At 53.5% G+C, this 22,332-nt stretch overlaps 1 protein-coding gene across 1 annotated transcript; it reads left to right on the top strand.

Moving 5' to 3' along the window:
• The first annotated feature begins 342 nt into the window (after nucleotides 1-342).
• Nucleotides 343-10,082, top strand: C21H16orf95 (chromosome 21 C16orf95 homolog). Its single transcript, XM_023558094.2, has 6 exons — nucleotides 343-4,047; nucleotides 5,955-5,991; nucleotides 6,547-6,687; nucleotides 7,424-7,567; nucleotides 8,237-8,273; nucleotides 9,397-10,082. The coding sequence occupies exons 1-6, from the start codon at nucleotides 3,956-3,958 to the stop codon at nucleotides 9,609-9,611; spliced, it is 666 nt and encodes a 221-aa protein (XP_023413862.1). The 5' UTR covers nucleotides 343-3,955; the 3' UTR covers nucleotides 9,612-10,082.
• Nucleotides 10,083-22,332: the final 12,250 nt, after the last annotated feature.

Here is a 22,332-nt window from a genome sequence, read left to right on the forward strand (position 1 = left end):
AGCCTGTCTTGCCTGGGGAGGGTCTCGCCCAGGGAAGATCTCACCTGGGGAGGGTCTCACCTGGGAGGGTGCCAGCAGGAAGGACAGCGAGGGGAGCAAGGAGGGGATCATGGGCTTTAACCTCTGGGGAACCTGTGCGTGTGCCTTTGCTGATGGTGGTCCCCAGGGCTGGGCGTGGTTGTGTGTCCTTCAGTTTTAAATAAATACGTTTTTGAAACCTTGTCTTGTGCTCTGTAATCTGTTTGTTTTGGGACGTGATTCCAGTGGAAGCAGGCACGTCTCATACCCAGTTCTGGCAGAGCTTGATTCTCTCAGCTTTATGGAATGACCCTCCCACCCCACACATGCACATACACACACAGGCGGTGTCTCCAGTCGTGCCCACACGCTGCTCTGGTCTAGCCCTGAGGGTGAGCAGGCATCACAGGACGAGGGGACCAGAGCTGAGGAGAGACAGACCAGACCAGGACAGGGCATGGGCTGCTGCGGAGGTGGCAGCAATCTCCACCCATGGCTGGGAGACGGCAGACCCCCAGGGGTGTCACCCCCAGATAGCTAGCTCACTCCATTGGCCACAGCTGGCTGTGTACCCAGGCCAGACTGCAAACCTGAAGTCTTGATGGTAGAAGCAGCCCCGCTGCTACCTGGAGAGGTTGTAGCCTGGGCTTGGGGTTGGATGAACCTGAGAGGTCCTTGCTCCCCCTTACCGGCCGGGTGACCTTTGCAAGCTCCCTAACGCCCCCCCCCAACCTAGGCTGTTTTGTGGGGGCAGATTCCCACCCTCAGTGCTGCTGGCATTTGGGGTCCAGTGATTCTTTGTGTGGGGGCCATCCTGTGCCCTATAGGGTGCTGAGCAGCATCCCTGGCCTTCACCCACTTGCTGCTGGTAGCATCCCCTGTCTTTACAACCAAAAAGTATGTTTCCTAGAAATGCCATTGCCGCTGTCCCCTGTGGCAGTGACTGCTGGCCCAGTGCCTCCCTCTGCACTGGCCCTTCTCTTTATCTAGGGACATGGGTGGCCTTGCTCCTCTGGCTGTACTTGGCTGGTGGAGGAGTGGTGGGAGGGGAACCCCAGGTTCTGTGTGCCCACGTACTCATATCAGTGGCATTGCAGCAGTCCCAGGGGCAAGGCAATGACTCGGGGACATTGTAATTGTCCTTCCGTCACACTCACACAATACATTGGCGGCTCCCTCCCCACTCCCCTCTCTTTGCTTGACTGTCAGAAGACACCCAGACAGGTTACTTCTCACTACGTCCCTGCTCCACTACCCCCACTGCCTGTCCTCCCAACAGCCAGTGGGTGCTGCTAGTCCAACAGTCAAAGCCCTCTGCCCCATGCTGGCCAGGCCATGGGGTCTGCCCTCCACCTCCTGGCCTTGTCATCTCCTCGTCTTCCTCCTCCTCATTACAGCCTCACTGGCTCCCTGGTCCTCCTTCATGCACTGGACCCTCCTGCCTCAGGGCCGCTGCGCACACTGTTCCCTCTGCCTACAACGCCCTTCCCAGTGGTCTCAGCAGGCTTCTCCCCTCATTCCTTCAAACATCTTAGCGTCTGTCCTTGGAGGGGCCATCTCTGTCCACTCCTTTTGAAACATGCCCCCTCCCTGTCTATCCAATTCCAATGCAGGGGACAGGGGTTGCTGACTGTTGACTTCGGGTTGAGGGGAAGAGCCAGGTGTGTACTCGGTCCCCTCTGGCCTCTGTGTGGCCCGGCCAGCACTCTGGTCCCAGGTCTGCCTGCTGCACTGCTTGGCCCTTGGACTGTCCTCAGCTTCATGGCGCTCAGTAGGTCACAGGCCAGTGGCTCCATTTTCACTTTCCTGCCACCCCCTCACCTGGGAGCCCAGCTGTCAGAGGGGATGTGCCCTGAGACCCTGGAGACACCAGGTGACCCCCGCAGGAGGTGAGCATTCAGGAAGCCTCAGTGGACCAGACCTCGGTGGGGGTGCGGGAGCCTGGAGCAGCTCACTGTGGAAGTTCTCTCCCTCTGTGCCCAACGTTCCAGGTTCCGTCGGAATGTTCCCCCCCACCCCTCAGGGTGCTAGGGACACAGAGACAAGGCAGGTGAGACCCCATCTTCTAGGTAATGTTTTGGCAGTCTCGGAGAAAGCACTAGAACGTGGGCCTTGGTGCCACATGGTGGCTGTGGGATGGTGGGAGGGGCACTGGAGCTGACCCGGCCAGCCTTGCTCCATCCACATGTGATCGATCTCAAGAGGCGGATGGCTATCCTGTGTCCCCAGCAGGCTGCAGGAGGACCAGGTGACGGAGGAGACAGGCCCAGGCCCCGATGCCCTGTGGCCCATTGGCAGGGAAACCTGTGTGATGCTGTTGCCCCAGGTGGAGAGGCAGGAGAACTAAGACGCAGCGATGCATCCGGCAACTCCAGGAGGGATGGGTGAGAGTTGGGTGAGTGGGGTGGTGAGCGGGGTGGCACAGCGTGACACCTGGCAGTGGGGCTGGGCACAGGCACAGGCCCACTCTCCAGTGTCCTGGGGCAGGAAACACTTGGCTGGTGCTGGCCTGACCCTGGCCCAAACTGCCAAGTATGCAGGGTGCCCAGGTCTGCTCAGTGTCACCAGTTCCGAGGAGCTGGTTCCGACGTGCACTTACTGCATGCTCACTGCACGCTCCGAGCCCTTTTTCTCACCATATGTTCCCATCACTCTGAGATGGGGCATTATGGCCAAAAACTGAGGCCCAGGGAAGCCAGGTGCCTGGCGACATGCTTAGCAAGTGAGCAGCCGAGTGAGGGTGTGATAGGCCGATATACTGATGCTTGGGGTGGGTGGGGCTCTATGGACCTGCCCTCCCATCAGTGAGTCATATCGTGAGCCTATGGGTGCCTGGAGTTCGGCAGCTGCTCCTCTGGGCCCACCGTGCAGTAGGTGCGTCACGGGGCCTTTTTCCTGGTTGGTGGTGTTCCTCTCTGTTCCTCCCCTGTGTGGGCATTGAGTCACCTCCAGGTTGGGCCATCACGAAGGAAGCGCTGTGGACGTCCCTGCCATGTCTTCTGGTGGGCTTATGTGCTCATTTCCCTTGGGTCTATGCCCAACAAGGGACTGCTGGGTTGCAGGGTTTCTTGTAGGTTCTGGAGATGCTGCTGGACAGTTGCCCATGTGGCCACATTAGTTCACATGCCCATGAGCCATGGGCCACATCCTCGAGACACTCGGTGTTGTCTGTGCTTTCAGTTGTCACCATTCTTGGAGTAGGGGGTGATGAGGCGTTCTTGACATGAGATGGCAAGACAAGGTGCCAGAGGAGAACTGAGGCTCCCTGTGGGACAAGCCTGCCTTCTCTGGACAGCAACTTTCCAGTGGACCTGGGAGAAAGAGATAGCAGAGAGCCTGGGGGCATACCCAGCCGGAAACAGAACTCAGGGCTAATGGCGAGAGCTCCTGGATGATTCTGCCGTTAGCTGTAAAGAGACTGCTGACGGCATTATGCTCACGCAGAGGTGCACACACACACATGCATACTTGTGTTGCACAGGGGCTTTGTCTGAACGAGTTGGTGGCTGATGGATGGGGGCACTCCCAGTCTTCTTGATCCTGGAGCACAGTGTCCCCATGTTGCCAAAGAAAAACATTTCTCTGCAAGTCACATATGAGCCCATGGGCGGGGTTGCCAGATTTAGCAACTGAAAATACAGGACAGCCAGTCAAATTTGAATTTCATATAAGTGACGACTAACTTTTAATGGAAGTATGCCCCAAATATTGTTTGGGACATCAAAAAATAAAAAACCAAACCTATTGCCATTGAGTCAATTCCAGCAGCTGGTGGGTTCGAACCGCCGAATTTTCGGTTAGCAGCCAAGCGCTTTAACCATTGTGCCACCAGGGTTCCTTTTGTATGGGACATAACTGTACTAAAAAAATGATTGGTGCTTGTCCAGACTTCAAATTTACCTGCGTTTCTCTGTTTTCCCCTGGCAACCCGACCTAGATGCTGGTTCCAACTCTTTCTCTCTCCCCTCTAGGGAACAAGGACCCAGGTTGGAGAGCCCTGCGGACCCACAGGCACATCCGTTGGAAGAGGTGAGGGAGTTTTCTTGGGGTCAGGGGTGGTGACCCTGCAGGAGCAGGTACTCACTCCAGCTAGGCCTAGGAAGTAGCCATTGTGGGAAGGACTTGGGCCCCCTTCTGCTCCCCAGACCAGTCACGCCCCACCCTTTCACTCCACTGCCCCAGGCACCGCTGACTTCCTTGGTCTAGTGCCCAAGGGGACCGGTGGGCCACCAGCTCAAGGTCAAATCCTGGAGGGCAGCACTTGATTGACTCGGAGTGGACCAATCAGCTGTACGGGATGTGGGCATGGGCGGGGCCACCCTGGAGAAGCTGCTGGAGTGGCCCTGGAGAGGACCAGTCTCTGAGGGCAGGGCTGGGAGGGCAAGAGGGGGAATGAGGTAGAGGCAAGAGGGGCAGTCTCTCCTGTAGAAGGGCAGAGGTTCCTGGAAGGGGCCAGTGGCATGGAATTTGGGAAATTTGAGACTATGCTTGTAAACTATAAAACGTGATGCAGATGGGAGTTACTCTCCATTGTATTGTTACCACCATCATCCTCATCATTATGCTATTTGATCAACATCCGGCACTCCTGGATGTCACTGGGCTTCTGTTTGGCTCTGTAAGCATGCACTCACACGTAAGACATGTTATGGCAGGCAGATAAACCCAGGAGTCCTACATGCCAGTATGCTAAAATCACAGCAGAGAACACCCGGAGTCCCCCTTGATCAATCGCCTAGTTCTAGTGTACCCTACTAGTGCATAGGCAGGGCTCTGGATCCCAACTGGCAGGAACCACATTGACATAGACATAGCACAGAAAGGCAAGTTGTTATTCCAGATAACTAAACATGTCAGGAGTAGGCTAGCTTCAGGCATGGATGTATTCAGGTGCAGGAAGGCCATGGCCTTGGAACTGTTTCTCTCCACCTCTCAGCAGTGCAGCGGGGGGAGGCAGCGGGGTCCCTGACGAAGGCAAGGTGACCACTCATAACTCTGGAGGCTTGTATGCTATCGGATGATCAACCTTAACAGAAAGGAGACTTTTCTAACAGTTCCAACACAGAGTCCCAGAATTGAGTCTCTTTGGCCTGATTTGGTTGGGACGCTGTCCCAAGCTCACCTCTGAGACCAGGTGGGCTTGCTGATGGACCTTACCTTCTGGGCTGGGAGAGTTGGGTTGTGCCCACCTGAACTACACAGATGGATGGGTGTGAGATGCTGGGTGGGCAACATGTCCCAATCTGCCCCGCCTTCGAGCATCAGCTGGGTGTATCGGGCTCGAAGGCCTGGCACTATCACGGTTGTGAAATAGCAGCAATAACTCCTCACGTCACTCTTAGAGTCCAGTTCCCAAGCACTAGGACACAGTGCTGTCTGAGAAACCTGCTGTTGACTTACTGGCTGCAGACACTGCAGCCAACCTTCTGGCAATTGGCTGGCAGCAGGGCCTCAGCAACCCCCAAATGCTCTGCCGCCTGACACAGAAGAGCTGGGCTCTGATGCCGAAAGGACCTTCACGGAGCACGGTTTTGGCAATGCTTTCCTTCAGGGTGCCACGTAATCCTGGGGTCTCTGCAAGGCACCCCAGCTGTGGCTGGCAGCCTCACCTCTTGGGGGGCTCTCACCATCTTGAAACACTTCCTGCCTTCCAGACAGGCCTGTCACATGCTTAGCTGGAGCATTCTAGAAGCCGGTGGGGCCAGGCATGTGGTTCCCACCTCAGCCTGGCACAGGGATCCCAGATGCTGACCCGTGAGCATGCCTGCTTCTGACATCACTGCCCACCCTGCCTGGCTCAGAGAATGACGCCTACCACTGGAGTCTCGTGAGGAGACTCAGTTCCAGGGTGGCCACCCTGGACCCTAACCCTGCATCCTTGCCCCGCCAGTTTCCACAAAGTCCAGAACTTTCTAAGCCTTACTGTTCTTTTCTAGGAAGAGCACATTTCAAACCTTCGGGAAAGACCATTTGGTAAGGACAGCCAGCCAGCCTTTGGCCACTTTGCCATGACCTGACACCCCTGCGGGTGGTGGTGGTGGGGCGGGAGGATGTGAGGCCAGAAGCAGCAGCTCATGAGAGAGGCTGAGGGGCCATTGCCATGTCCCCCAAATCTCTAGGTAGGCTCCCCGCTGCCCTCCAGGTCCTCATGACACCTCCCTGAATGCAGGAGCCCTCCTGATTGGCTCCTGGGCATCATTACCTGGGGGGCTTTGAGGGTTCCTCTGCAAGCCACAACACACTTCACACAGACTGTTACAACCACATACAGGGCAGTCTTGAGAGCTGGTTTATTCAGAGGGGGACCCTGAGACTGTCTTAGCTAAGGTAGCAGGGAGGGGCCGAGAATCCCAGCATGCGGGGGCTCCAGGCTCTGGCAACCTTGCTACCACAGTGACCGCAGGAGGCCCTGTCCTGGGCACTGGCCTCCAGTCTGCCCCTCCCTGAGGACAGCTCCCCCATCCAGAGTCCCTGGGCTCTCTTCCCAAGCAGCCCCACGCCCGAGCCTCTCTTTTCTGGGCCTGCCAGGTGTGCTCCGTCCCCAGCACCGTGCCTCGAGACCCCATCTGCTGTGGGTGCCGGATAGGACTTGGGAGCCGCCTGCCTGTGCACAGAGCAGAGGCTGCTCTGCCCTACTGGGTGCCTCTGTCTCTGAGACCCCGGAAACAGGTAGGTGGCTTGAGCCAGGCATACCTCACCAGGGGGCTAGTCACCCCTCCGAATTGGGAGAATATATGAATGATGTTAGACATTTCTGGAAGATAGTTGTGTGCTTTTTTAAACCAGATTAAAAAATATAAACATTTAGGGAGATACGATTGACATACAATAAACCGCATGTGTGTGACGTGTACAGTTTGGTAAGTTTTGGCGTGTATACTCCCCTGCAAAGCCAGCACCACAATCGAGATAGTACATCTATATACCAGCACACCCGTTGCCACTGAGTCAGTTCCAGCTCAGGCTGACCCTGTATGTGCGGGGTAGAGCTGTGCTCCACGGGGCTTCAATGACTGAGTTTTCAGAAGTAGATCGCCAGGCCCTTCTCTGAGGTGCCTCTGGTTGGACTTGCACCTCCAACCTTTCAGTTAGCAGCTCGGCACGTTCACTGTTGGTGCCCCAGGGACTCTGCTCTTTATCTGAGGGGACAAAATTCAGTGTTTGAGCATTAACTAAAAACGCAGCAGGGCCTCTTCATAACTGGGTGCACTGAGGCTCAGAGAGACGATCATTGTGCCCAAGTGCTGCTGAGGGCTGGAGAACTGGGCTTGGGACAGAGGGCTATGTGGGGGCTTGCAAGAGGGGTGCAGAAAGAGGACTCTCAGACCCCTTGCTCAATGCTGAGACCAAGGGGTGTCTTGTCTGGGGTCGTTCCCTTTCAGCATCAGCTTTTCTTCTCTACTAGATCCAAAAGATGGCCCGGGCTTATATCCCCAGGACCTCTAAGGTCTGTCCCTGCCCTTGCCACCAATTTGGGGGTCGCCTCCCGACACCTAGAGACCAGGCAGTGATGCCCTACTGGGTGCCACGGTACCTGAGGACACAGAAGGTGAGAGGAGAAGCTCAGGGAGGTGAGAGGCTGGGCAGTGAGGGACAGAGAATGGGTGTCTGGGCACTTTACCCATGGTGGACACATTGGGTTCAGGGGAGGGCTGCTGACAATAATGGCCTTCTCTTCCTCCACCTCTTCCCCGATCCCCTTACCCTTCCTGCTTCTTGCTCTTTCCCCTCCTTCCCTGCATCCCTGACCTCCCTCACTTCTCTCCCTTCTCCCTCCTTGTCCTGCTTCATTCCCCACCTCCATCTTTCTCTGCCTCTTTGAGCTTTCTGCCATCATGGCTGAAGCTCACCAACGTGTGTGTGGTGGGGCAGGGAGGGTACTGAAGAAGGAAGCCACGCAGGGCTCCGGCTTCTCTCTGTGGCTCTGTCTGGCTGCCACTGTAGCCCTAGGTCCCAGAGCATGCCGCTGGGAAGCAGCCATGCCAACCCCTCCTCAGCCCCACAACCCCCATGGCTTTCCAGGTATCCTGGGTGGCCTTGAAGAACTTCCTCCCGTCACCCACACTTCCTTTGCTGGTTTACCATAACTGCCCAAAGTGGACCCCCGAGGTGGTCTGTCTGGGACACAGCCAGGCCACAGCCCCTCCCAGTTCAGGTCTCCTTGGGCCCTGCCTGCTGTGGTCACCAGCCTGACCATACACACATCCTTGTCTCTCAGGTGGAGAAAAGGCAGCAGAGTGTTAAAGCCTTCTCAGGTAATTCCTCTTGCCGGTGGCCATCCTGTCTCCCTGCCCCAGGAAGGGGCTTCAAGGGCACTGGGAGGGGGTAAGGAGTTTCTCCCATTTGCTGGGAGCTCCAGATCCAGGTAGATCAGTCACAGGGACTTCCCAGGTGCTCTGCTCGGTCTCTGCTTCCTTGGAAATCACTGCCAGCATTGCACATGCCCTACAAGGCCTCTTGACAATAAACAGTGTCTTAGAACCAGAAAGAGATGGGCCAGTGAGGGTCTGGCTTTGTTTTGGAGGGGCGCTCCGACCCCTAGAAACATGGGGGTCTGGATCGGGAGGAACACTGGGAATCATCTAACCCAGGGGCTGGTGAACCTTTTCTGGAAGCAGCCAGATAGTAAATATTTTCAGTGTGGCAGTCTCTGTTGCAACTACTTTGCCCTTATAGCGTGAAAGCTGCCACAGATAATCTGTAAATGAATAGGCATTGTACCAATAAAACTTTATTTACAAACTGGCAGCAGCCAGATTTGGCCTGTGGGCTGTAGCTTGCCTACCCTGGCCTAGTTGAGTCTGAGTTTTCAGGGTAGCCCAGCTTAGAGAGCAGAAGTCCAGGGAGGTGTCAGAATGAAGGCATGGTTTTCACATTTAGGTCCTTGATGCATTTTGAATTGGCTTTTGTATATCGTGTGGGGCATTGTTAACTTTTTACTGTGGAAAATTTCAAGTCCTTTCCAAAGTGGAGCTTGGTTTAGTAAACCCCATGCCCAGCTCCATGTTATCAGCTACTAGGCAGGCTGGTTTCTTCCAGCTTGGCCCACTCCTTCTACCCCCTCCCCTAGATTATTTCGAAGCAAATTCCAGACAGATGTCATATCATTTCATCCATAAATATTTCAGTGTACAGCTCTGAGATAAAAGGCTTTTACTAATCACGGCCGTGGGCACTGTCATACCTGAGATGTGGAAATTGGCAGGACTCTCTCTCTTCAGTGAATGTCACTTGGCGTCCACGCTCCCCACCTCTGTGACCCTTCCTGCTGAGATAGTGGGCCTTATTCTCGGTCCCGGACACCAGGCACAATTTCAAGGAGGGTCCCCCTGGGCTTGTGGCCCCGCCCAAGGGCCTGACTCCCACTTCTCCATGCAGAATGCCCCCTGGACTCGAACTCCTGGTACAATCGCTGGCGGATCTGCTGTGACACGCCCTTTCTCCTCAAGTGGCAAGAGCTGCAGGCCCTGCACCACGACACTCCTGCCACAGGGAGGGAAGTCAGCCTCCCTGACCCTGCCCTCCTGCCCCTCGGTCTCAGCTTCCTGACTCTCCTCCATGCCGTCCTGAGGGTCCTCTCAGTCATTCGGTGAGCTGGGGCCAGGGGGCATGGCTGGGCGGCCCAGGCAGGTCCCCACCTTCCTGGGCTGGTCAGCCCCTTGCACAGGGGGTGCGACACTGCCCACCTCACAGGGGCTTGTGACACTCAGTTTGAGGTCGGGGCGTGGAAGGACTTAGTTATACAGTTAAAGAAAAGGGTGAGAAATGGAAGCGGCTGCTATTACTATTATGTTGTTAAGGACCCCTAGTGGTGCAGTGGTTTAGCACTTGGCTGCTAACCGAAAGGAAAGGTCAGCTGTTGGAACTCACCAGCCGCTCCGCAGGAGAAAGATGTGGCCATCTGCTCTCGTAAAGATTACAGCCTCGAAAACCCTATGGGGCAGTTCTGCTCTGTCCTGTAGAATCACTAAGAGTTGGAATTGACTCGACGGCAAACAACAACATTGTATTGTTATAATATACTTTTATTACATTTAACTTAAATAATTTATTATTAAATATATTATTTGATATATTCTATTATGGAAACCCTGGTGGCGTAGTGGTTAAGTGCTACAGCTGGCTGCTAACCAAAGGGTCGGCAGTTCAAATCCACCAGGCGCCCCTTGGAAACTATGGGGCAGTTCTACTCCGTCCAATAGGGTCACTATGAGTCGGAATCGACTCGATGGCATTGGGTTTGGTTTTGGTTCTGGGTATATTTTATTATAGTAATATTATAGTATGGTATATATATGGTATATATAATAAAATATATTATTACTATAGTATAATATTAATAAAATATACAAAATAATATACTGTAATAATATAGTTGTTTTGCTCATATATAATGTAACCCACTGTCATCGAGTTATAGATATCTTTTTATTGAAGCAAATATAATCTAAGAAAAATCTAGATGTGTCTGAGTGAAGTGGTGGGGGGGGAAGGGGAATGGAGGAAGGAAGAAAAGAAGAAAGGAGGGAGGAAAGGAAGGAAAGAAGGCAGGAGGGAAGGAAAAATGGAGGAAGGAAGAAGGTTCCCAAACTTCATGCTGAGCTGGCCTCAGGGGCACGGCTGGCTGCCCTGGTACTGTGGGAGGGCTGGGAGAGGGCACCTTCCCGACAAGGAGCCTGAGGAGCTGTGATTTCACGGAGCACTTGCCTACGTGGTTAGACCTGCCACAGCCAACCTTTCATTCAATTCCCTTCCCGGTTCTGCAGAGTGGGATTACTATGGGATTGTTGCCTTTGTTTCCCAGAAAAAGAAAGGGGAGCTCTGAGAGACTGGGAGACCTCCCTCTGACCCCTCACTACACCCTGTCCTCTCTGGGGTTGTTGGTGCAGTGGGAACTGACAACACCCACTGCCGCAGAGGCTTCGAGCTCAGTGGCGGACCCACTTAGTGCACTTCTCTCTGCTTCCAGCCAGTTGTTCTGGGTCTGAATGTGGAGTCTGCAGCCGCTCACCAGAATGGTTGGTCACAATCAAGATCGTGGAGGCAAGCTGGCATATCAAGAGGACTCCTCAGTACCAGCTATTTTCTTAGATAATACAATCCACGCCCATGATTCAATCTGAGTGATGTATGACTGGGCGATAATCCGTACCGTGGAGTCGGTGCGATTTCGGGGGCTGAGGAAGCAGCATCAGCAATAAATGTTATTGGTGAAGGCCCACAGCGCCACTCTTTTTGACAGCCATTGGTTCCTTCTTTACAGAGGGACTTCTTGTCCACATCTGTGTCCCTGGGGAGGGGTCCGTCTGTGAACTTCTCTCCCTCTGCCAGAGGACAGCAGGTCCACTAGGCAAGAGCCCTGATGTGGTCAGTTTTAGCCCCTGTTTCAGGGTAAATGGCACTAAATTATAAGTAAGCCGAATTTTTAAAACGTGGGATGTAATTCACCTACCAAAAAATCCAGCCTTTTAAAGTGTACAATTCAGTGGATTTTAATATATTCACAAGGTTGTGTGACCATCACCACTATTTAATCCCAGAACATTTTCATCACCCCTCCCCGCAAATACCCCCGTACCCTTCAGAAGTCACTTATTCATTCAATCGACAAACATTTCTTGGGTGTCTGCTATGTTCCAGGCTCCATGTGAGTCACTGGGGAGACAGGGTAAGAAGCCTTGCCATGCCTCCAGGTCACCAGTGAGCTGGTGGTGATTGTAATACAGGTGTGAGTTGTCTTGAGGAGTGAAGGAAGGGAGGGAGGGAGGAAGGAAACCGTGAGCGCAGGGAGGGGTGTAGGGGGTGCTTTCGACACCCCCCCATCCTCTTGGTCTCCCCATCCCTGTGTTGACGTGAGTACCAGCAGCCCATGCCCAGGGCGTCTCTGTCCACTTGGGCAAGCTGGGTGGGCTGGGGAGCCAACCCCCAGGAGCACCCACAGCCAGTGATGGACGGGAGGTGTGGGTAAGCCCCGGCTTCCTCCCCTTCAGATGGGGTAGCTCAGGGCTGTGGCCTCTACCAACACTCAGGGGTCCCAGCAGGTCTGAGCTGACTGCTCAGTGTGGTGACCGGGTAATGTACTTTATGCTGCTCCCCCCGCTTTCCCCCTCACATCCCTTCCCTCAGGTGCCCCAGCATCACCTCCCCAGTAACACACTTGCAATGAACCCTTGTCTCAGGCCCTGCTTCTGGGGAACCCAAGGTAAGGTAAATGTACCAGTGGTTTCAAGGAAGGTTCCTGAGGAAGGGACCCCTGAGGCCTGCAGACAGAGTCCAGCTGGCGGAGCAGTGAGGGTGGGGGAGCGACGTGCCAGGCAGGGCCCACAGGTGCGCAGGCCCGGAGGTGCCGAGTCTGGTGCTTGCTGGACGTAAGAAGCTCAGGGCGGCTGGGTCATGGCTTGGAGGCAGAGAGAGACAGAAGATGGAGCAGGACCAGGCAGTGGAAGGCCTTGGACGGTGACTAAATGTCATGGAGAAATCACTGTGGCTGGGGTGAGTTGAGTGGAAGGGCAAAGTAGATGTAGGAGGCCAGCTGGAGGCTGCCGAGGAAACCTGCCTGAGGACAGGGTGCTGGGCTGCGGCGGTCAGCCGGGGCTCATTTCAGGTGCATCGCTGCATCTGACCTGGGAGGGATGTGCAGCCTGTCGGCAGCTGTGTCACTCGTCACGTTACCACAGTGACAGCATCACTTGTGTGGTTAGCTGAATATGCCCTTTCCACAGAAGTGAGCTCATCTCCCTGACTCTGTTTTCTGGAAGCCTGACGCTGGAGCCACCAGAGGGCGCTGGCCAAGTCTTCCATCCGGAGCGGGCATGGAGGAGCGGGCAGCTCAGCTCAGCGCCCAGCTCGGCGCCCGGCTTACAGGAGGGGGCAGGCGTGGCCTTTGTTCACCCAAGCGGGGAACCGCCTCCTCCGTGTCTGTCCATCACTTTCCCCAGGTGAGCCTGGCAAGTCTGGGACCTGAACCCCCAGAAAGTGCTGTAAGGAATTTAAGGGGTGTAGAGAAAGGTGTTCCTACTGTCCATGCCACCTCAACTTTGAGGTAGGGAGCTCACAGAAGCGTCTTTTCGCTTCTCTTCTTCTTCTTCCTTCTTTGCTCCTGCTCCCCCTCCTTCTCTCCCTTCCTCCCATTTTTCCTCTCTCCTTTCCCCTCTTCCTGTCTTCGTCCTCCCTCTGTCCCATACCATTTACTGAGCAGTTACCACATTGTGGTGTAGTGATTAAGAGCTACAGCTGCTAACCAAAAGGTCAGCAGTTTGATTCCACCAGGTGCTCCTTGGAAGCTCCATGGGCCAGTTCTACTCTGTCCTTTAGAGTCACTGAGTCAGAAACCACTTGACAGCAACTGGCTTGGCTTTTTGGGTTTACTGCGCTGCCCAGCTCTGTCCAACAGCTCCTTCTGCCACAATGAAAATGCTCTCTGCACTGTCTAGGACGGCAGCCATGAGCCACGTTTGGCCAGTGAGCACTTGAAATATCGCTGGCTCCACTGAGGTTCAGAATTTCTAGTTTAACGTTCATTCATTTGAATTTCAGTAGACTCTTGTGCCTAGGGCTACCACAGTGGATGAGGCAGAGGTAGCCCTTGCTGCAGAATGTGGCCCCTGTGTTGGCAGCAGCAGCGTTGCCTGGGCACTCATTAGAGATGCGGGTATCTGGGCCCACAGACCCACAGAATCAGGATCTGCCCTGTAAGCAGACCCCGGGTTGCCTGTGCCTGTCGGGAAGCTGGGGAGGAGGCCTGTGCTGCGGGCACAGAGGGGAGAAGGCAGCACCCTCCTGGGAGCTCCAAGGCCAGTGAGGGCTGCAAGTCAGATGGAGAGTGCGGTCAACCCCAGCTGTGGGTCAGGCCATCCTGTAGCTGTGTTGTCACACCTTCCGGAGTCTCTTATTTACAAAATGAACGTTTCATGCACTTGAGTTTGAAAAGATGAACTCGTTTTCAATTATAAACGTATACATGCACATGTCAAGAAAAGATACTCAAAGGGCACAAAGAGGGTGTAACCAGGAAGAGCAACCACCTTCTCAGTTCCTCCAGATTCTTCCAGAATGTTCTATCACCCATTTTAATTTAAAAAGCAAATTTTTATGTGCCACTTGCCTTAAGGGTTCTTTTCCTGTAGGGAGGCCCTGGCCCTGACCGAAAAGAAGCCCACTGGGATCCTTTTATTTTCCCACGGAGAAGATGAGAACGGCAGCCGATCCAGGCCCCAGCGTCTGCACAGGCGCAGGCCGAGTTGCAGTCTCGTAAGGGTCTGTCTGCCTTTGTCACAGTGTTGAATGTCTGTCCCCACCCGGCCCGAGGTTATGTGTCTGGAATCTGATAGCAGTTTGGCTGCACCAACAGCCATGACATCACTTGGAATTTGTATGTTGTCAGCCAACCATGCAGTAAAAATAAATTTGCCAGAGCCTGTGTTGTCTCTAAGAGCGCGTGTGGGCAGGTCGAGCTTCCTGACATGTGCCTGTCTTTGGTCCTTTCGGGACCCAGACTCGCACTCACCACCCCTCCCCGTCTGAGACCAGGTCCTTATCCATCAGCCTTGATTTGCTAGAAGCACCTTGGATGTGCTGACATGGCTTTGTTTCTAAAAGGCTCTTCAGGAGAAAGAGGACAACAGGGTGAGCTGCGTCATATTTTCTCCAGAGATGTCACCAGAATGGAATAACACGATAATAATAATGCTAATAATAATAGTTTCCAGCCTACCTGTGTGTCACAAAGTGACTGGGTTGCAGGGAGGGGAGAGGAAGGGGTTGTGTGTAGAGGGGATGCTGGGCGGGTGGGTGGTAAGGGGAGGCAGGAGGGTGTGGGGGCAGTCGAAGCTGCTCACTAACCCTCTGGTTGGCTGGGCTGGCAGCTCCCAGGGCTATTGAGGTCAGCTAGTTACTCCAAGAAGGCTTTGTTTCTTTTCCCACAGACCCAGATTGCCCTCGAGTTAGTGGTGTCAGGCCAGGACCCTTTGTGAAGTGAGTGACTTGGGGCTGGGCATGTCTGTCCCTCGTGCACCATGGGCGGTATCAGACATCACTGTTGCCTGTGGAGGGGAACATTTAATGACATTTACCCTTATATTGGTGCCAGGTGTGTGAAGGTCTGAACTTTGGGTTGCAAGTAACAGAAAGGTTAACTCAGACTGGCTTAAGCCAAGAAGGAAATCTGTTACCTCATAGAGCTGAAAAAGCTAGGGATGTGACAGCTTCAGGAACAGCTTGATCCAGGGATACAAATGGACCCATTTTCTGCTCCCCTCTATATCACTTGCAGCAGGCTTTTCTGAAAGGTGGTTGTGAGAACCTCTGACTTACACAGTAGTGCCAAGGTCAGTGGAAAGAGAGAAGCCCTCTTTTTCCATTGTTAGAGCGAGAGTCTGGAATTTGCTCAGGTGGAGCCTGATTGGCCTCACTTAGGTACATACTCATTCCTGTGCTCATCGCTGTGGATGGGGCCTGTCATACTCTCATAGGCTAAGTCAGAGCCACATGTCCATCCCTTCCAGTTTCTTCTGCTGCTTAAGAACCATCCCCAAACTTAGTGGCTTAACGCAACAACAACCTTTTATTTAGCTCATAAATCTGCAATTTGGGCTGCACTCAGCAGAGAAGGCCCCTTCCTGCTCCACATGATGTCAGCTGGGGCAGCTCAGCTGGGCTGGAGGAGCCTCTTGAAGATGGCGCGCTCATGTTGGTGCTGGCTGTTGTCTGGGAGCTTGGCCAGCGCTGAGGGCAAGGGACCTTCGTTCTTTTCCATGTGTCACTTCTCACAGACCGTTCAGACTTCCTCAGGGCACGGGCTGAGCTCCAAGAGTGAGTGTCCCCAGAGACAGGAAGTGGAAACTGACAGTTTCTTAAATCCTGGACCCAGAAATTGGCCCAGCAACACTTCTGCCATATTCTATCCACCAAGCCACCATCACAGAACCCAGATTCAAGGGAAGGGGACATAGACCCCTCCTGTTAATGAGAGAACTGTCAAAGAATTTTGGGGCCACTCTATGAGTCGGAATCGACTTGACGGCAGTGGATTGGTTATTGGTTTGTTCTTAAAACCACTGGGGGACAGTGGTGGTTCAATGGTAGAATTCCCGCCCACGATGTGGGAGACCCGGGTTTGATTCCCAGCCAACATATCTCATGTGCAGCTGCCACCCATTTGTCAGTGGGGAGGCTTGCGTGTTGCTGTGATGCTGAACAGGTTGCAGCAGAACTTCCAGACTAGGACATACTAGGAAGAAAGGCCTGGCAACCAGCAACGGATCAGCATCTTCCTGCTAGAAATAGTTCTCCTATTTGATGAGTTCTTCTTCACTCCTGGACAAAGCAGACCCCAACTGGTGGTTCGGGGAATGAGGTGAACTGCCCTCCCCCTCCAGTGACAGCTTGGCTTGGCGTCAGAACAGCAGCCCCAGCGATCAGCGCAGCCCCCAACACCGCCGTGTGTGGAGCAGCTGCGAGCTTTCCCCTGCCATGTGGTTAGTGAGATCAAAGAGGTTAATGGGAGCTTCATACTTGAAGGCAAAAGAGTGCTCCCCCAGCCAAGAAAAGAAACCGTCTGCAAGGAAAACAATCTTTTGGCAGACGGATCTTCCAATAGCTGAGTCTACGGTGGATTTTGGGCTGAAACACTTGACTCCGAATGCTACTGCTCTACATTTGGCCAAGGCAAGTGAACAAGGGTCTAGGCTTTGGAAAAACAAACAGATTAGAGAATGATCCTCCAAACTACTGGAGGGTGTGACCCACAGGCGCCTGCATAGGACTAGCGCCTTTGGGCTTCTCTAGTGGAGTTGGTTTTTTTCTTTCATTGAACTGTTTACAATTTGTACCCATTGCCTTTGAGTCGATTCCGACTCATAAAAACCCTATAGGACAGAGTAGCACTGCCCCATAGGGTTTCCAAGGCTGTAATCTTTACAGAAGCAGACTGCCACGTCTTTCTACCGTGGAGTGGCTGGTGGCTTCTAACCACCAACCTTTTGGTTAGCAGCGGAGCACTTAACCACCGTGCCACCAGGGCTCCTTCTGTAATTCATATGCATATGTATATATGTATTTTGTATTGTGGTAAAATTATATACCACCTTCCATCTGTCAGTGTGTTGTACTGCGGTGACCTGCATCTTGCTTTGATGTTGGAAGCTGTGTCACCGGCATTTCAAATGCCAGCAGGATCACCCATGGTGGACAGGCTCCAGTGGAGCTTTCAGACTCATACTAGGAAGAAAGACCTGGTGATCTATGTCTGAAATCAGCCAGTGAAAATCCTAGGGATCACAGCAGAATATTCTCCAATGTAATGCCGAACCCTGTTCGAAAGGGTCAAGCGTTTGGCTGCTAACAGCAATTCGAATCCACCAGCAGCTCTGAGGGAGAAAAGACCCGGCGATCTGCTCCCGTAAAGATTATAGCCTAGGTGAAAGGAGGAGTGTGCTGTCACATTACAGGGAGTGCAACTAGAGTCACATGACAATGTGTGTATAAATTTTTGTATGAGAAACCAACTTGAACTATAAACTTTCACATAAAGCACAATTAAAAAAAAAAGCGTGTAGACTAGGAAACCCTATGGGGGAGCTCTGCTCTGTCACATGGGGTCACCATGAGTCGGAATCGGCTTGATGTCACACAACAACAACAACACTATAGTGCTGGAAGATGAACCCCTAGGTTGGAAGACACTCAAAATACACAGTGGTCAAAACCATGAACTTGAGCGAACCAACGATGGCAAAGATGGCACAGGACCTGGCAGCGTCTTGTTCTGTTGTACATGGGCTTGCCGTGAGCTGGAGCCGACCCAAAGGCGACCACCAACACAAACAGCAATAACTGACGACACGCATCTTTTCGTGTGCTTGTTGGCCATTTAGGTGTTTGTTTGTGACTTTATCGATAGCTGTCTTTCCCTCCGGGCTCAGAGATTAGGACTTGGACTTCACTGGGGGGCTGTCATGCTGCTGCCAATAGCTACCATGGAGCACCCCTCCCCAAAACCTTGACTGGCATGTCCGTGCACAGGTATCTTTTGGAAAGTTCCTAAATTGTAAGCCAGAACCACGTCCATGGCTACACCCAGCTGTGAGGGAGGCTGGGGAAGGCAGGCCTTTATGTTGGCAGCAGTGCCCAAATCGGCTGTAAATTCGGGGTCATGACTAAGGAGAATAGGGAGAGGGGCTGTGGGAAGGACAATCAGCGATCTCTGTTGCCATATACTTTGCAGTCTAGTTCATCTTTACAACAGCCCAACAAGGGGGTTGGTTTATCGTGCCTGTTTTAGAGATGGGGAAACTGAGTCTCAGAGAGTTTAAGTAACTCTTTTAAGGTCACACAGCTGGCAAGTGGCAGTGGTAGGATTTGCACTCTGGTCTGGGTTCTGGGCCACTGTGGACTGCTGCACTGTCTTCATTTGTTTTATACCGTGGCCCTGGGAGGGAGGCACTGCTATGATATTGATTCCAGATGAGGGGCCTCAAGCTCAGAGAGGGTAAGCAACTGGTTTTAGGTCACACAGCTGGTAAGAGGTGGAGCTGGGATTCAAAATGGCATCTTCTGGCCTATGATGAGGCCATGCGGGGTCGCAACTCCAAGAGGCCCTCCCTGTCTGTGAATTTTACTGCCAACACTAAACCCAGTTCACACATGCTGAGCATCTAATAGAACCACCCTGGGTGTCTCCCGGAAACCCTGGCGGCATAGTGGCTAAGAGTTTGGCTGCTAACCAAAAGGTCAGCAGTTCGAATCTATCAGATGCTCCTTAGAAACCCTGTGGAGCAGTTCTACCCTGTCCTATAGGGTTGCTATGAGTCCGAATCGACTTGACGGCAACAGGTTTGTTTTTTGTTTTTGGTGTCTCCTGGGGCAACGACCAGGGGACCTGTATCACAGAATCATTGCCTGGCGACCACGACCCTCTTTATTGCTATCATGGACTTTGGGCATGTGAGCATTGTCTCCATTTGTTGGCCATTTGCTGGAGACCATCTCTCTCCACCCACTAGACTGTAATTCACAAAGTCAGGGCCCTGCACCCTGATGCATAGCCAGGAGCTTGGCACACAGTCGGTGCTCAGTAGATGTTCCAGTGACTGAATGAATGAATCCTGAGCTCCACTTGTGTGCCAGGACACATCACACTCTTATCTGTGGACATGCTCTGTTGGCTGGCTATGTCCCCAGATGTGGCTCTGGGAAGTCAGTTGGTGTCCAGTCTAACCCCTTCATTTCGTGGATGGCAATGGGGAGACCCAGAGAGGGCAACACCATGTCCAAAGTTACACAGAAACCTGGTGGCAGATGCAAGACTCAAACTTGGCTCCCTGGACCCCATACAGGTCACTGTGCACTTGATACCCTTACCGTGCCAGGAGCTTCCTCTCCGCTCCTCCATTACAACGTAACTCCTGAGGGTACTGGGTCCCTGAAGTCTCCTGTTATGGGAATGACAAATAAGTTTTATGTCACATGGAGCTAGCTGTGGCCAAGACCCAGTCTACATTCTCTGCAATCAATTAGTGATGTCTGTCACAGGCACAGTGAGGCTCAGGCGTGAGAATCATGGGTTTTTCATTATTCTCTAGGAGCTCTTGCAGGGCCACAGTAGGTATTTCATTAGCACTTGTCCATGTTGGTGTCTACGGTTTCCTCTGGTGGGCGGCCCCTTGGAGGTTCTGAGAACCCCCTGGTGCAATGGGCAACTTCTTGTTTGTACTTTGGCCATTTCCAAGTGAGACAGCCCAGTTCGAGGGCTCTGTTTTTATGTTGAAACAACAAACCTCAGCGCTGGTACATGGCGAGAGGAAGGTGGTGGCATTCTGGAGGAGGCCAAGTCTGGCATTCCAGAGTTTGGGGAATGTTGTCTCAGCACCAGCCAAGCAAGGGTATCCTTTCCAGACATCCCCCATCTGGAGTGGGGGGAGATTCCAGGAATCACAGCACGCCCACTCCCCAACCCAGACCAAGGCAGCATGAGCTGATAGGTTTGCATCTGTATCACCAGCAGTGGGAGCTTGAGAGGCTCAGGGGCTCTGGGTTTGGGGTACCTAGCAGGGTTGAGCAGAATTGTCTGTACAGGGATTCCGAATAATAGACTCTCACCTGTGCCTGCTTCACCTGTATCAACCTCTACTCCCACACTGCTGCCTGTCCTCCCCCTCTTTGCTCCAACAATGCTGGCTTCTCCCCTGTCCCATACTTTCTTGGCCAGGTGACAAATGTGTGCCCCCATCCCTTTCTCTCTCTCTCCCTTTCTTTCTCTCCATCCCTCCCTCCCTCTCTCTTGCTCTCTTTGTCTCCCTTTCTCTCTCTCCCTGCCTCCTTCTCCTCTCCTGGGAAATGCTTGAGTAAAGAGGTGGTTGCCTAAAAAGAGTGAAGAAGCGCTGAGGTCAGGGTAACACTAGATGCTGTAACAAATGACCTCCAAATCTAAGTAGCTTAACACAGTAAAGCTTTATTTCTTGCTCATGACCCTGTGCAACAGGAGTCAGTGTGTGTGTGTGTGTGTGTGTGGGTGGGGGGGCGGTAACCAGGGACCCAGGCTCTGCTATCAGCTGATGAGAGCAGAGAGCAACCAGGACCATGGCAAGGATTCCTGGGGCCGGGCTTGGGAATGGCACACCATCTCTACTGAGCCGTGTGGCCCCTCTAACAGTGAGGGGAGCTGCACGTTGCCCGGTTGCATGCTCAGGGCCAAGGACATGGTGCAGCACTGTCTCCATCACTCTAGGCTGTCCAAGTCCTTTGCACTGCTCTGAAGAGGTAAAGGCCTGCCCCCCTATGCTCCTCTGCCTGGCTTGGGGACCTGGAGCAGTGATCCCCACACTTCTGGCTGCACACCCCTCTCAGGAGATGTTTTTTGAACAGACCTCAATATAGATCTAATTCACATGATTTAATTAAGAAGGCAGCAGCTTTCCCACATGTGTGAGCATCTGGACAGCTTCTGCTATGAGTGGTCAGTCCAAAGCCTTTGCCCACCCCTTCCACCACCTGGGATGGTTCCAGCCCAGGACAACTGGAGAGGCTGGTCAATGTATTTAAGGAAAAAGAAAGAAAGATAACCAAAAAGTGATGTCTCTGTGACTGCCATGTCCCTGGACTGTCTTGTGTGCCTTGAGAGGGTGTCTCTGTTTTGGGTGTGATATGATGTGGGTCTCTGAGTCAGAATCGACTTGACGGCACTAGGGTTACGATGTGGGTCATGGACATGGCCCGTGTGAAACACAGAAAGTCATCAGGGTGTAAATGACATCACACTCTGAATGGGTGTGTTTGTGATTGGTTAACTTTTATGAGTTGGGAAAGCAATGACCAAACCCTCATATCTCCGGTGTTTATCAGTGGACACGTTCCAGGACTGGAACCTGCTGTCTCGTGCAGGGAACATCAAAAGACAGTAAGTGTCAGCAAGCGACCAGGTGCTGACCAGGAGGCAACAGGACTGCAGGAGGCAGGGCAGGGCCAGGGAATGGCGTGCATTTGTTAGGTGGTCGAGGAGGGCGCTCTGGAGAGGGCAGAGGACGGAGGAGCAGTGGCCCTCAGGCATGGGCTCGTGGTGAGTGTGAGGAACAACAGGAGCCAGGGTTTGGTCAGGGAAGGAGGCTGAGCAGGCAGCCCAGGCAGATCACCAGGCTGTGCTGTCAGGGGAAGGACTTTGGGCCTGGTCCTCTTGTAGAGGGGAAAGAAGCCCTTGGAAGACTATAGACTGGGAGATGTGACCTAACTTGAGTTTAAAAAGCTCCCTCTGGTGGCTGTGCTGGGGATTGGCTGTAAAGGGCTAGGGAGAGGAGAGACGGGAAGGAGCCTGAGGTCTGGGGTGTATTGTGAGGACCAGGACCACAGGATGTGCTGAGGGTGTGGGTGGAGGGGCAGGACGGGTGGCAGAGCCGCTGACGGAGTGGAAGATGGCAGGAGTGGTCTGGCCAGGGTGGCGGCAGGAGGCCCAGCTCAGGGAGGCCCAAGTGGACGTGGTGGCGCGGCCGATGGAAATAGGAGGTGTCAGGGTCAAGGTGTAAGCCAGGTCACTGCCGACCCCTCCACAAAGCCACCAGGCGATGCAGCCACCTGGCAGTGGGTGTTGGTGGAGATGGGAGGCAGGAGGAGAGCAAGAGGCCTAGGCCCAGAGTCCCACCATAATGCTGGGTCAGAATTATGCATGCACGCCCAACACCCACTCTTCTGGAACTGGAAGAAAGAGCCGTTACTACATGGTATTTAGGTCCCCCCGGCGGTGGAACAGGTACGCAGCATTAGAACCAGGTCTGGAGTCACACGCACTTGGGCTGAGTCAGCTCCACACAGCAGCTCCTGACCTCT

This window comes from Loxodonta africana, chromosome 21 (genome assembly GCF_030014295.1).
Source record: "Loxodonta africana isolate mLoxAfr1 chromosome 21, mLoxAfr1.hap2, whole genome shotgun sequence".
Taxonomy (NCBI): Eukaryota; Metazoa; Chordata; class Mammalia; order Proboscidea; family Elephantidae; genus Loxodonta; species Loxodonta africana.

Bases quoted from the DNA above. Each gene is read 5' to 3' on its own strand.
- C21H16orf95 (XM_023558094.2), top strand. From the start codon at position 3,956: ATGCTGGTTCCAACTCTTTCTCTCTCCCCTCTAGGGAACAAGGACCCA. The intron at 4,048-5,954 runs GTGAGGGAGTTT...GTTCTTTTCTAG, and splicing joins AGGCACATCCGTTGGAAGAG to GAAGAGCACATTTCAAACCT. The intron at 7,568-8,236 runs GTGAGAGGAGAA...CTTGTCTCTCAG, and splicing joins GGTACCTGAGGACACAGAAG to GTGGAGAAAAGGCAGCAGAG.